This window comes from Gallus gallus, chromosome 3 (genome assembly GCF_016699485.2).
Source record: "Gallus gallus isolate bGalGal1 chromosome 3, bGalGal1.mat.broiler.GRCg7b, whole genome shotgun sequence".
NCBI classification, from domain to species: Eukaryota; Metazoa; Chordata; class Aves; order Galliformes; family Phasianidae; genus Gallus; species Gallus gallus.
Genome location: NC_052534.1, coordinates 38863696 through 38878660, shown reverse-complemented (window position 1 = coordinate 38878660; position 14965 = coordinate 38863696). Strand labels below are relative to the sequence as shown.

Sequence of the window (14965 nt, the reverse complement as noted above, 5' to 3'; positions counted from 1 at the left end):
AAAGAAGAGAATAACGAAGTGTGAATCTCTCAGGAAAATGTTCAAACTACATTAAAAATTTTTGCATCAAGAAAAAGTACCATTTCTAATTGAGCGCTGTGATTTGTAAATCACATACACTGGGTGTACTCTTTACTGTACAGTAAGCATGTAAATCACAAAATATGAATTTTGATGAGTAGAATGATAACTCATCACACAACTCATAATTAAGTTCAACTTCTGATACCAAAATAATTTTTTTTGCATGACACTGTAAGAAATAGTTCAAAGAAACTCTATCTAGATAAAGTTTCCAATAAAAGTTAGTAGTCTCCAAACATATAAGGTACCACGTATGTTCCCTCATTTCATTCAGTTTATTCTTATTCTTGCTTAAAGGTTTACCTTCAGCAATTCAGTTTTGACAAGTGAAAATTGAGACTAGTAACTCTTCAATCTTTGTGTAAAGTTCAATTGGTCATTGAGCTAAATGGTCAGGGCCAAGTAGGGGCATGTCTGTGAAGTACTACCTACAGAGGAAGACGACCAAGATAGACACCATTTGATCTGACTGGACATACCCAAGTCCTTGGAATAAGACAGGATAAATACAGAGGAAACTGGCCAATGTCACTGTAAGGCCACTAACACCTCTGAAGTATCATAGTGGGTGGCTGTACCCACAAAAGAGAGTCTGGGAAGCTACAAACAGGCCCTGACTTAGGCCCCAGTCAGATTAAAGAAAAAATTATAAAGGAGGCCAATAAAAAGATGCTTGGGAATAGCCTGCATAGATTTACCAAATGCAAATAACGCATCACCAAACCAATTGCTCTCTACAATGAGATAACTGGTTTTGTGGATGAAGATGCAGCAACGAATGTCAGCAACACGTATTTTAACAATGCTTTTGATAGTCTTCCACAGTGTCTGTGTAAGTAAACTGAAAAGACTTGCTTCGGACATAGAAATTACAAAGTAGACAAACTGACTGGACAGCTGGCCTAAAATGATTCTGATTAGCAATATACATTCAATTTAGTGGCCAGTTGCTAAAAGATTTGTATCAAAAGTTGATAGTGGAGCTTTTACTGTTTAATATCCTTTTTTAAAGATTTGAAGGACGGGATGGAATTTCACATACACGTCCAGATTCAAGAGAAAGTGTTCATGTATTGAAGGTTATAGCTGCATTTCTGAGGGACCTCAGCAGTCCAGGAACACAAAGACTGACACAGACCTGCACTTCAGACAGAGAAAGCTCATGAAACAGCATGGGCTTGGAACAAACTATTTCAGGAGCAGCTCTGTGGATAAGGACACGGGGCCCAGGTGAGCACTAAGTTGCACAGCAGTCAGCAGAACAGCCTGGCAGGAATGAAGGCTAAGCACACTCTGGGCTGTGCTAGACAGAGTACTTCAGTAGGTCAAGAGAAAAGATTACTCCTCTCTATCTGGCACTTTTGAGACCACACATGCAATGCTGTCACCCTCTGTCCAAAACTGGATTCAAGTCCAGCAATTACCAAGAAAACTTTGAAGATGATAGGGAGTTGAAGCATGTAACAGAAGAGCTGAAGCTTGAAGGAGGTGAGTTTCTGCAGCCTTCAGAAGAGCAGGAGGGGAGTAATTGTCCCACCCCACTACCTGAAGGAGAGTAACAGTAAAGGAAGAACCTGACTCTTCTCCAAGGTAAGAAAGACAAGACAAGATTCTGCTGTTACAAGATGCCACTCCCCATAGAGGAGAATTAAACCGAGGAGCAGGTTGCCAGGTGAGTTTGTGAAATCTCTATTTTTGGAAATAGAATGAATCTAGAGAGATAAGGTTCTGAACAGGTTGCTCAGAAACTACTTTTAAAGGTGGCTTTAAATAGGGAATTGGACTGATGACTTTCAGAATTTTCCTCCAAACTGGTTTATGCTATAACTCTAGGTTTTAAATAGTAACGATGTAATAGGTTAATTTGTTTAAGATTACCTAGATTAAACTAGTTTGGTTAATGAATAAGAAAGTTTTCAGAAATGAATAAGGAAGTGTTCACAAAATCTCTTTTACTGGGAAGTCATCCCAGAGATCCCACGCTTGGAATGGATACAAAAAGATAAAGTTATCTCTAATTATGTAAATGATAGACTTATTTGTCAAACCAATTTTCAATTACATTTCCAGTCATCTTCCAAAGATCTGCCTATAAAGTACACTGGTGGTTATAGTCCATCTCCCACTGGAAAGAAGCACATTACAGACAAAAACCTTTTTTTTTTTTTTTTTTTTTTTTTGCAAGGAACACCTGGGATCGAAGGAGCACAGACACAAACCTATTCTTTCATGCTCACCAGCTACATTCTTCCCTGCTTCTCCACCCTGGCCATTCTACCTGCATGGATTAATTATAGCTCATACTTCATAGTCTTAAGTCAAAACTTTGAACTTCAATTAGTAAACTTAACAAATCAATGGAACAAGATTGTACAGATCATAAAAATATTAATTTGAACGTGCATGAGACAGTGAAATACATAGGTCAAACACTCTGAACAACATAAGTCCCCATAGCTGCATATTCAGGCTTTGACATGCGGTAAACTTAGTTACGGTTTCTATAGGACTCTAGAGAAAATTGTATTCCACAGCTACCAGGCACCTTGGCAGCTATATTACTGAGCAGAAAAATGCAAACTTGGCAGATATGTTGTACAAGATGTTAGCGGATAAGAGATAAAAAATTTAAAAAGTTATGAATGTATATATCCCAAGATTTAGAGACAGCATTTTTAATTCTAAGTTGTTGTTTTGTTTCTTAGTTTTTTAATCTCAAGCTACAAACTCATTAAGATCATTAAATTTATTTACATTGAATTAAAAGTATCATCTAGAAATGAAAGAGGAAAATGCTATTTTTTAGCTGTTCGAAGAGAGAGAGTAAAAACTCTTTATCTGTCATTTTGAGGAACAGATGTCAACATTCCTTCTTACATGAGGTTCTTATAGAAGTCTGAGTTAATACCAAAAGCTTGCTAAGCCTGTACATTTCTTTTAGGACATTTTTTTCCACTTTGATATCAGCACATAAGTCCAACGATTGTAAAAAAACATTAGCAAGCATCCCACAAATAAAAAGCGTAGTAATAACAGTCAAGTCTTGAGGTATTATGAGGATAATCACACAAAAGGAAAAGGACAACTCAATGACAATAACAGCATGCTTCAATTATCCTTTTCAAAAAAATCAACACAATTCTTTTCCCCCCCCTCTCATCCCAGCCCATCACACAAACACGGAGTTCACCGAAGGACACTGTAGTGGAATTCCAGGGTCACAGCCTGAACCAATGGGTGGGCTCTGTGAGTGTGTGAGTGCGGCGGCGCGGCGGTACGAACGGGGGAGGGACACATTCCTCAGCTCGGCTCGGTCTGCGCGCTGCTACCGGGAGGGGTGAGTCGATTCTTTTTGATATCTTTCCCTCGTGTGCCTATTTCTTAAATAAAGGCTTTGTCATCACCTTCATTTGCCCTACATTTTGGCGAGCCAGGCAGCCAAATATCTTTAAAGATACCCAATTATAAGCCTCTTAAAATAATTACCATGACATTTTTGAACAATTTCATGGGATGGTTTGGACGGGGAAAGGCTAGCCCCATAAGTGAGGTTTTGCCAGGGCACATCCCGGGATTCCTAGGATCCCCATATCACGGGATTGCCTGTATTATTGAAAAATGGGGTCCCCTACGGGATGCAGGAAATGTTCAGGAATCCCCAGCCCGCCTGGCTGAGTATTTCAGTAGTCTAAACAAAAACGTACTCACTACACGAGAACGACAGTTAGCTGCCTCCACGGTGGCGTGGCCGCTGCTGATGGCCTTGAACCGGCTAAATATAACTGAAGGGGTTCTCACTGATGAAAATCAACTATTACGTGACCGTGTGGAAGAACTAGAAAGACAGGTTGCAATTTTGAGAGGGAAAAAACCTAACCCTATAATCCCGGTACAAAAAATCCGAAACATCTCTTTAGAAATAACTGGGGATCCTATACAAGAGAGTCCACATGAACTGGACTCAGAAAATGAAAGCACTAAGAAGTCAGATCTTGAGGCTCCACTAGAGCTTGATCCCTTTGAGATCCGACCAGTTGTAACTCAAAAAACAAAAAAAAACGCAGGACAGGCCAGCGGGGCTGCCCCCTGACCAGTGGCCCCCTGCCCAGAGCACACTACATGTAACAGCTCGCCCATACACGGCAGCTGAATTAATGGATTTAGTACAACGCTTTAGACAAAGACCGAGAGAGAGTGTGCCAGCATGGTTACTCAGACTATATGACATGGGGGCAGAAAGTGTTGTGGTGAATGGGCCAGAAATCTCAAAACTGGCATCAATTACTACTCACCCGGCCCTCAGGCAAAGACTATATGCGGCTGTGCAACACAATGAAGAAAATCATTCACTGATTGCATGGTTAATGGCCGCATGCCGTGTGACATGGGCAAATAAAACGGATATACCATTAAATACCGGCCTGTGGTCCTCTATGGAGGACTTACAAAATTATATCCGAGAATTAGGTATGAAGGAGGCAATTTATGAGGACAATTTTGAGAGCCCAGATATGATAAAATTTTCCGCAGGAATGAGGGACCTCATCCTGCAGCAGGCTCCACCACATCAGTATGGAATTTTGGTATCCATACTAAATCCCCTAGTGGCCTCAGAGGCCATTATACAACAGGCCGCCCAATTGGTGGCAGATCTGGGGGAGACAGAGCGCCTGCGCGCCAGGCGCAACGTCCGAATGGTGGTGGAAAAGTCGGACATCCATCCGCCACCACGACCTAGGAGACCTGCTCCTAATGTAATTCAATCTGGACCCATCAGGGTCTCAAGAAAACAAATGTTTACTGACTTGATTAGGGCTGGAGTTCAATTTCAAAAGATCGATGGACAGCCTAATCAGGTCTTATTACAACTATGGAAACAGTTACCAAACAGTCAGAGATTCCAACGCTCTCCTAAAAGGGAAGGAGTTAGACTCATAGAACGGATTCCACAAAATACGTGGAATCTAGAAGACTTCATAGTCCCATCAAAAAAACGTAAACCTCCTCAGGTTGCCCGGGCAGCCACAGTTGAGCCATCAGAGGAAAAAGACTTAGGGATTGCACAGCTGATGGCTTGACAGCGGAGCCAAAATTCCCCAAGACTAGGGTCTCCAGAGGAGACCGGAGACCCTACGTTGAACTAACGATTCATTGGTCCCGAAAGAATGTACAGCGGGTTATGGCATTAGTAGATACTGGGGCAGAAACATCAATTATATATGGTGACCCAAACCAATTTTCAGGCTCTAAGGCAATGATAGGTGGGTTCGGGGGGCAGATGATCCCTGTAACACAAACATGGTTGAAATTGGGGGTTGGGCGTCTACCACCCCGGGAGTACAAGGTGTCTATTGCCCCAATTCCAGAGTATATATTGGGGATTGATATCCTGTCGGGTTTGACTCTCCAAACCACTGTGGGAGAGTTCAGATTAAGGGAAAGATGTATTAGTATCCGGGCAGTGCAGGCAATCATAAGGGGTCATGCAGAAATTGAACCTATTTGTTTGCCACAACCACGCCGGATCACAAATACAAAGCAGTATAGACTCCCGGGTGGGCAACAAGAAATTACCAAGACTGTGCAGGAGCTGGAGAGAGTAGGGATTATTAGACCTGCACACAGCCCATACAACTCCCCCATATGGCCAGTCAGGAAACCAGATGGTACGTGGCGAATGACAGTAGACTACAGAGAACTAAATAAAGTCACGCCACCGATCCATGCAGCTGTACCCAACATCGCTTCCCTCATGGATACATTAAGTAGAGAAATAGAAACATACCACTGCGTTCTGGATCTAGCAAATGCATTTTTCAGCATTCCAATTGCTAAGGAGTCCCAAGACCAGTTTGCATTCACGTGGGAGGGCAGGCAGTGGACTTTTCAAGTTCTACCTCAGGGGTACGTGCATTCACCTACTTTTTGTCATAATTTGGTGGCAAGTGACTTGGCAAATTGGAACAAACCATCTACTGTCAAAATGTTCCACTACATTGATGATTTGATGTTAACATCTGACTCAATCGAGGCATTAGAAAAGACAGTACCATCATTAATTACTTATTTACAGGAAAAAGGATGGGCTATAAACCCACAAAAAGTACAAGGACCAGGGCTATCAGTTAAATTCCTGGGTGTTGTCTGGTCAGGTAAGACTAAGGTGTTACCCAGTGCGATCATTGATAAGATCCAAGCGTTCCCGGTTCCTACGAAACCGAAGCAGTTGCAGGAGTTTTTGGGTATATTAGGATATTGGCGATCCTTTATTCCCCACTTAGCACAACTGCTAAAACCCTTATATCGATTAACAAAAAAAGGCCAAGTATGGGATTGGGGTAGAACAGAACAAGAAGCCTTCCAGCAAGCAAAAATAGCTGTTAAACAGGCCCAGGCGCTAGGTATATTTGATCCAACCCTTCCAGCCGAACTAGATGTGCATGTGACCCAAGAAGGGTTTGGCTGGGGGCTGTGGCAGCGCCAGGGTTCTGTTCGAATCCCAATTGGGTTCTGGTCACAGATTTGGCATGGAGCAGAAGAGAGATACAGCATGGTTGAAAAGCAGTTATTGGCTACCTATTCTGCATTGCAGGCAGTAGAACCAATAACTCAGACCGCAGAGGTTATTGTCAAAACAACTTTACCAATTCAGGGGTGGGTAAAAGACCTAACTCACATTCCTAAGACCGGGGTGGCCCAATCACAAACAGTAGCACGCTGGGTTGCCTATCTTAGCCAAAGAAGCCGCCTGTCATCATCTCCACTGAAGGAAGAACTTCAAAAGATACTTGGGCCAGTAACATATCACAGCGAGACACCTGAGGAAATAGTGGTTACTTGTCCAGAAAAGAGTCCTGTACAGGAGGGAAAATACCCTATCCCAGAAGATGCCTGGTATACAGATGGATCCAGCAGAGGGAACCCAAGTAGGTGGCGAGCTGTCGCATACCATCCCTCAACTGAAACAATATGGTTTGAAGAAGGGGATGGACAAAGTAGCCAGTGGGCTGAGCTACGAGCTGTGTGGATGGTGATAACTCAAGAGCCTGGCAACAGTGCACTAAACATCTGCACAGATAGTTGGGCAGTCTACCGAGGGCTCACGCTCTGGATAGCACAGTGGGCCACTCAGGATTGGACAATCCATGCCCGACCTATCTGGGGCAAAGATATGTGGGTTGATATATGGAACGTGGTTAGGCACAGGACCGTACGAGCATACCACGTCTCTGGACATCAACCCTTGCAGTCACCAGGCAATGATGAAGCTGACACACTGGCTCGAGTCCGATGGTTGGGAAGTACACCATCAGAAGACATAGCTCACTGGCTGCATCGGAAATTACGGCATGCAGGACAGAAAACCATGTGGGCAGCAGCTAAAGCATGGGGGTTGCCCATACAGTTACCAGATATTGTCCAGGCATGTCAGGACTGTGACGCTTGCTCGCGAATGAGACCAAGACCTCTGCCGGAAACTACGGCCCATCTCGCTAGAGGACACAACCCATTACAGCGATGGCAGATCGATTATATAGGTCCCCTTCCTCGATCTGAGGGGGCCAGATATGCCCTAACTTGTGTCGATACAGCGAGTGGACTGATGCAAGCCTATCCTGTAGCAAAGGCAAACCAAGCCAATACCATCAAAGCTCTAACTAGATTGATGGCATCATACGGGACTCCTGAGGTTATTGAGAGTGATCAAGGTACACATTTCACAGGTGCAACTGTGCAGAAGTGGGCTGAAGACAATAACATTGAATGGCGGTTTCACCTGCCCTACAATCCAACAGGAGCAGGCCTAATAGAAAGATACAATGGGATCCTGAAGGCTGCTCTGAAGGCAGATTCACAGTCCTTGCAGGGGTGGACCAAAAGGCTTTATGAAACCCTGCGAGACTTGAATGAGAGACCAAGAGATGGCAGACCCAGTGCTTTAAAAATGCTGCAGACAACTTGGGCCTCCCCACTTAGGATACAAATTACAAGCAAGGACACCTCACTCAAGCCACAAGTTGGCACAATGAATAATCTTCTGCTCCCTGCCCCTGATGACCTAGAGCCCGGGAGACACAAGGTAAAATGGCCTTGGAAGGTGCAAGCAGGACCAAAATGGTGTGGTCTCCTTGCACCTTGGGGGAGATTGTTAGAGGTTGGGGGATCAGTAAACCCTTCAGTAATCGGTGTATGGCCAACAGAGGTAATAGTTGACACCCCTGTTTTCATTGCAAGGGGGACATTAATCATGTCCATGTGGCAAATTAGAACCCCCCCTTTGGTACCCGATATAGTGATTCAGTCGCAGATTTCGGGCCAAAGAGTGTGGTATCGAAGGCCAGGACGTGCCCCGATACAGGCAGAGGTGTTGACTCAAGACCGAAATACAGCCTGCATCTTACCGTGGAGGGCGGACCTACCCCTCCTCGTACCTATTAAACATCTGTTTTACTCCCCTTGAGGTTTTAAGTTCACAGGATGGCCCGCAGGAGCAACATCACTCAAACACGCTTATGAGGAAACATCATGACACCCTGTGACGCACTGCTGAACTTTTGGGGACTGGAGAGCATGAATCAGAAGCGCTACTGGTCCTTGAAAAAGATACGCCTCGAGAAAGAACATCAAGTACTGGCCCAACAGAACCGTGAAGGGGACTGCCACTGATTGCCTTTATTGTTTTGACATCCTATATTGCGGCGGGTGTTGTGTATGCGTCGCGATGCGCATTGTGTCTTGGGCCACCAGGTTGCAGGGGCTCACCCCCTACCTGCTCAGTCATTGGTTCATGCTGTGAAGGGGTGGAGTGTAGTGGAATTCCAGGGTCACAGCCTGAACCAATGGGTGGGCTCTGTGAGTGTGTGAGTGCGGCGGCGCGGCGGTACGAACGGGGGAGGGACACATTCCTCAGCTCGGCTCGGTCTGCGCGCTGCTACCGGGAGGGGTGAGTCGATTCTTTTTGATATCTTTCCCTCGTGTGCCTATTTCTTAAATAAAGGCTTTGTCATCACCTTCATTTGCCCTACAGACACAATTAATAAATCAAAACCATTAGATAAAATAAGATGTTCTAGCTTTTGATAACCTTAACTGGAAACTGAGAAGATATTTTTCACAAACATTAACATATTTTACATCAGTCCTGTTGGATTTAACAATAGTTACAATGCTTATAAATATGCAGTATAAAACTACAGCTCATTTCAGAAGACTGAATTCCAAATCTTTCATTTCTTGAAAGGCAATGGAATAATTAGTGCTACACATGCCCGGGTGTTTCTTCCATGCATCTTAAAACAGAAATAAAACTTGTATGCTGACAAGTGCCAATTATAAAACTGTGAACTAAATCAAATATGCAGAAAGTTGTTTCTCTATCACAGATATGTTGTTGAAGGAAAAGAAAATCAGTAGCGTTACATATGTCTCTATATACAAGCGACTATTGTTTGCTAAATTTTTCATTTCACCCTTCCACAATCACTTTACTAAATTCAACTGTGCTATTAAATCTACAATTCAATGAACAATCAGCTATGATAACTCACTGTCAGAGAATAGTGTCAAGACTCAGTATGCATATAAATGTCACTTTTTCTTACACAGGAGATCAGCACAACAGTAAGACATTTTGGTGCCGAAGGAAAAACACCTGTTTTATATCCTCTATGCTCTATAAACTTTGTTTAGGCAAAACTGCGCTCAACTGGAGGTAATCTGGAGATTCCATACATGCCTGATTCTCTCAGATAGCACATATCAAAAACTGAGTTTTTGCTATGTGTGCCCTGACTTGCTTATTCTCTTACTCCTAAGAGTTATCGATTAAAGGTTTTACTTGTACAGCTTCTGTTACTGTTCCATAGAAACTTAATACAGAAGAGGGCATGGCATATATATGACTTTAAAGGTGAAACTCTAACAGTTTCTTTCTGAATATTAAATGCATCACGGTATTTACTTTTGAAGAACATTATCCACAAAAAAACTTAGCAATAAGGACATTAACAATTCACATTCACCAGTATTATACCATATGGGGTACAACTCTCAGATACTATTTAAGTTTTCAATACTACACTAACATAAATACACTTCATTTTTAGTCAAGAGATTACATTTATTTAACATCAGAACATTAGTTAATTAAAACTAATTGCCCTTGCATCAGCTTTCAAGAAAAGCCATTTATTTTGTATCAAGTATGTTATTTAAAGTGTTTTCTCTTTGTACTTTCTTTCTCCTTCCAACACTATTTTTCATTGCAAAACAGAACAAAACTTTTCAGCTCTTTAGAACCTCTAACACCTCCACTGTAAAAGCATTTCACAAACAAGTCATCTTTTCTTTGGCTTAGTCCTTGTCTTATTTTCTTTCTTCCTAACCTGCCACAACATTTCTCCACTGACAATTATTTCTGTCTATGCCAATCCTCTCTTCTGCATCTCAAAAAATACACACTATTCTCACAAGTTTTCCTTCTCTTCCACTCTGACTTCCTCAGCACTTTTTGATCCACTGAAACCTGCCTACCACAGAAACCATATTGAATATTTGAATTCACTGCCTGTCCTTGCTTAACTATATGTCTTTTTCTTCCTCTTACATCACAGTTCTAGATTTTTCCCTCCTTTTCTCTTAAATACACCATTTTTACAGCCTGTATGTTCTAGGTTTCCACCATATCATTAAACTTTACTGGACTTTCTTTTGAGTCTCTCATGAAGGGTCACAGGAGCAAGGAGTACAGGAAGGAATACAGCATAGAGCTTATTTCCTGCTGTTCAAATACAGTTAAAAGGTAAAGGAAGTATGATTTCAGGAAGACTCAGACAGTAACAAATCTTTTAAGGACAAAAGTGTTTGAGGTTTTTTTTGTTTGTTTTTTGTTTTGTTCCTTTTTTCATTCTTTTAATAGCAGCAAAAAGATTGAGCAGGAACTCATAACACAGATAGGCCAGAGAGGTATTTTGGGGTTCTCCTTCTCACAAAAACAGGGTTTGAAACACACGGAGCAAGGCAGCACTGAATACAGAGAGCCAAAGCAGATCAGAGTGGAAATCTCTTATCTGAATAACAATTCAAGCCAAGTTAGTTACTTTATTGAGAAGAGCACCCTGCCACTTTGCAGTTTGAAGATTCCCAAAAGAGTAAAGGCAAAGAACAATCTTCTTAAGGCTCAAAAATGAAATACTGTCATTAATGAGCATACATATGTATGTACAGTATGAAACACCCCAGAGACACAAGAAGACAGTTTAATCTAGAAGGAAGCCATGAGCTTTGACAATGAAAAGTTTTCTTTTGGAAACACCTTTTAGGAAATAACGATTTCCATTCTGAGTATTGGTATTTCCATGACATTTTTTGGGTATAAAACTGATCTTTTTTATCCTGCCTTCTAAGAAGGTCTGGAACAGAGAAGTTATTTCATCTACCAATTTAAGCGATCGAACATTTAGTGAATTTAGGCAAGTACTGCATATCTTTATACATAATCCACTGGACTCTTGCTTACCCACAGGGAAATATCAAGAGGCTTAATTTTAGTAACACATTTCAAGATCCTCAGTAATACTTAGGTTTTCCCATAGAGAAACTTTTTTTCTTTTTCCTAAGCAAGTAAAATCTAATGTACTGATTTGAGACAAGCATGCATTAGAAGAACTTACCTTTTCCATAGAAGAACTTGCGGTAATAATATGCTCCAAGATCAATGTGTTCTATGATGTAACGCTTCACTTTCTCTCTGTGAATTGACTGGTTTTCTCTTGGTACTTCTAGCACTGAAACACCAGCATTTGTGCAATGGGAACTCAGAGAAGACTCGAAAGAACAACTTTCACCTGACGAAAAAGATGCTGAATTTGCCCTCGAAAGTGCAATCCGTCTGTCTCCTTCCCCACCAGTTTCATTCCTGAAGTAAGGACAACTTAACACCAAGTCATTACTTTTCCCATCACCCTCATCAGCATCTAAATTCTCTTTTGAATTGAGATCTTCTTTGCTTCCCAAAGGCGATTCACAGTTTCCCGTTTGGCCTGCTGGCATCTGAGTTTGTGATGCAGCTGAAGCCCCAGTGGTTATATTTTTCCTTTTTCCCACATTTACTCTGGTAGCCATTGCTTCATTTATGTTAAACAAAATGCTCTGAACATCGTAATGTGCAAAACACTTCTGACAGTTCCACGAGCGAACATTTCTGTCAAGTCTATCATCCAGATCAGAAGAAAACTTAAAGGTTTCATGTTCACTTTTAACTGTTCGTAATTTTCTAAATAGAGATGTTTCTACCGTTTCTGATTTTAGTCTCCTCTTGAAAGATTTCTCCCTGTCTCGACCAATAAGCAGGGCACTATCCATGTAATCCAAGCCAGAAATCCTGACAAATTCTCCCCTGGAAATCTGTGCAGCAGCATGTAGACTTGGAGAAACTGAAGGATCACAGTGGAAAAACTCAGGAAATCCAAAAGGAGCAAGAGTTTTATGTTCAAAATTTTCCACTCGGTATCCTCTTAGCATTGCAAAAAAATTTTCTCCAGACAATCCTTGCCTGTCAATTGAAGAAGTACTGCCATATTCTCTATGAAGTGCTGCTCCAGTATTTGGGTTAACAGCATTCTGGTCTAAAACATCTTCAGCATCAATATCACTTATTGTCACATCGCTGTTGCTTCTCTGCCTTATGGGATGAAGTCCCCTTTGAGGGGAATGAACAAAAAGATCCCCAATAGAGTATTTTCCCTCTGCAAATTCCAGTTCCAGCTCTTCTTGCTGCCCTTCATTTTGGTCATTTTGTCCATTTGGGTGTACTGATCCAACGCTTTCATAACTAGCTTGTGGTCTGTTTTCCCAAGCAGCTTTACTCAGCTCTTTAGAGCAATCCTTTTTAGGGGGCCACTCTGATACCCTTGCTCGAACACCCATTTTAGGCACAGCTGGTGTACCATTTGATTGATTACTCTCAGATTTGCTAGATGCATTTGAAGGAACAGGAGGACCCATGCTACCATTCAAAGCTTTAAGTTTTCTAGCAAAATAATCATCAGATTGCATGCTTCTTGAAGACTCCCTGAACTTTGAGGAAGTTCTGCTGATTTTGTGCTTATCTTCTTGCAAAGACCTTTGATCACTCATGTCCAGTCAGTGGGAGGGGAACCACTACAGTTACATAAATGTACTGTTAGTTTTATTATTACATTGTTTTTTTATGGGCCAGTAAACCCCAAAGTAAATACACAGTTACAGTCTTCCCAGAAGAGTAAGTAGAACCCTCAGTGTCCCATTTTGTCCAACTTCTGCCAGGAGAGCAATCCTAAAAAACATTTCCTTCCGTTCAGATGCATTCAGTTCAGTATTAATCCAGTCCAATGTCTTTTATCTGTTTATAAAAAAAAATGAAAACAAAGCATATTAAAATGCTTATAGTCAACAATGGTAAGCTTTTAGTGTTGTTTGTATATATACAATCCCCCATGAAATTGAAACTAATGAGACTTGTTTCTTGTGGTTATATATTTTCTGCCTCCTAAAACACAACAAATGCAAAAATTCCAGTTTCCTATACGATCCCACAGGATGTAAGTAGTTTGGACTTGTACACCTGTCCATTGGCCAATCAGTACACGTACACGGAATAGCCAGCTGACCAGGTTCTGCCAAACATATCAGCTATGTACAATTCTGTCCTTTTCCCCCCCCCCCAGTACTGACAGTAACAATAGATGCCTATTCTCTATTTAGACACTGTTTTTTACATAACATGATAGTACAGTCATCTCTAAGACATCTTTTTAATGTTTGCTTGAGACTGATTAATGTAGGAGTTACAGAGGCAAGAGTAGTAAAAAAAGTAAACAAAATATATGAAAACATAGGACCGTAGGCAAATCAAAATTTCCCATTTTAAAGAGCATTTCAAGGATTAGTAAACTTTCTACAATAATTCAGTGAATTAATGTATTTTTCCCCCCTCTCTGAAGAGATTTCCTTGTGACTCTGAGTGCAAAAACAGCTTTGATTGTTTGTTACATTACATTCCTCTAGCTGGAAACTTAGATTGTTAATGTAGTTACTATGCTAGAGAACACATCTGCTGTCTTCCATAAATAAGTCAAGAGAGTAGTCCTATTGATAAGTTTTAAATGGCTTACGAATTTGGAATTTTTAGGACAAAAAAAAAAATTTAATAGCTTCAATGACCTTAAAGAAGATCATAACTCATGCTGTGAAGATTCATTCACAAGCAGAGCACATACTTTAATCCATCACATAAAACTAGACAAACGAACATATATGCCTTTACAAGAGTTAAAGAAAGTCAGGTCAAATTAGACTGAAATATGAATTCTCCACTTACTTCAGTGAAGATAAGAGATGATGAGAGGAGCTCAGAAAATAATTTCTCTTTCTCCCTACATTATTGCCACAAAAAATCCCAAGGAAAAAAAAAAGCGAGGGGCAGGGAGGGAAAGGAATAATTTAAATTAAAAGTTCAGAGTATTTTTTTCTGGTTGTCAGGAAAAAGAAAAAGAAACAACACAAAACTGCATTTCATACAGCAAATTTGAAGACTCTTCTACTAAAATGGGTCAGTAAACATAAGCTTTAGTTACAATAGCATCATGAATATGATGGTTTCTATGCAACTCATTGCTATTGTTAACTATATCCAATGATATGTTTATATATTGCAACTTTAACTACATATGAATTCCTCAAAACTCTTGTTTGATGGCTGATTATGTCAAGTAAAATAAAGACTTGGGTTCCTTACAGGACTCCAAAAATTCTATAAATTAACTTGTTTGCAAAAAACAATCGTTCAGAAAAAGTAGGTAGGATTTTTAAACGCAGACTTACGAAAACATAACATAAAAAG

General features: G+C 41.0%; 2 protein-coding genes across 12 annotated transcripts in view; one reads left to right on the top strand and one right to left on the bottom strand.

The window, feature by feature from the left end:
- The window catches only part of SIPA1L2 (signal induced proliferation associated 1 like 2), a 264070-nt gene that overhangs the window by 75607 nt on the left and 173498 nt on the right, over window positions 1-14965 (bottom strand). For all 11 annotated transcript variants that reach the window (XM_040698284.2, XM_046939496.1, XM_046939497.1 and 8 more), the window contains one exon: window positions 11757-13465. In XM_040698284.2, coding sequence (XP_040554218.1) covers window positions 11757-13221 — 1465 coding nt within the window. In that variant the 5' untranslated portion in view covers window positions 13222-13465. The remainder of the gene's footprint in view (window positions 1-11756; window positions 13466-14965) is intronic.
- On the top strand, window positions 1429-4615 carry LOC121113191. Its single transcript, XM_040698295.2, has one exon. The coding sequence runs from the start codon at window positions 3572-3574 to the stop codon at window positions 4172-4174; it is 603 nt and encodes a 200-aa protein (XP_040554229.1). The 5' UTR covers window positions 1429-3571; the 3' UTR covers window positions 4175-4615.

Bases quoted from the DNA above. Each gene is read 5' to 3' on its own strand.
- LOC121113191 (XM_040698295.2), top strand. From the start codon at position 3,572: ATGACATTTTTGAACAATTTCATGGGATGGTTTGGACGGGGAAAGGCT.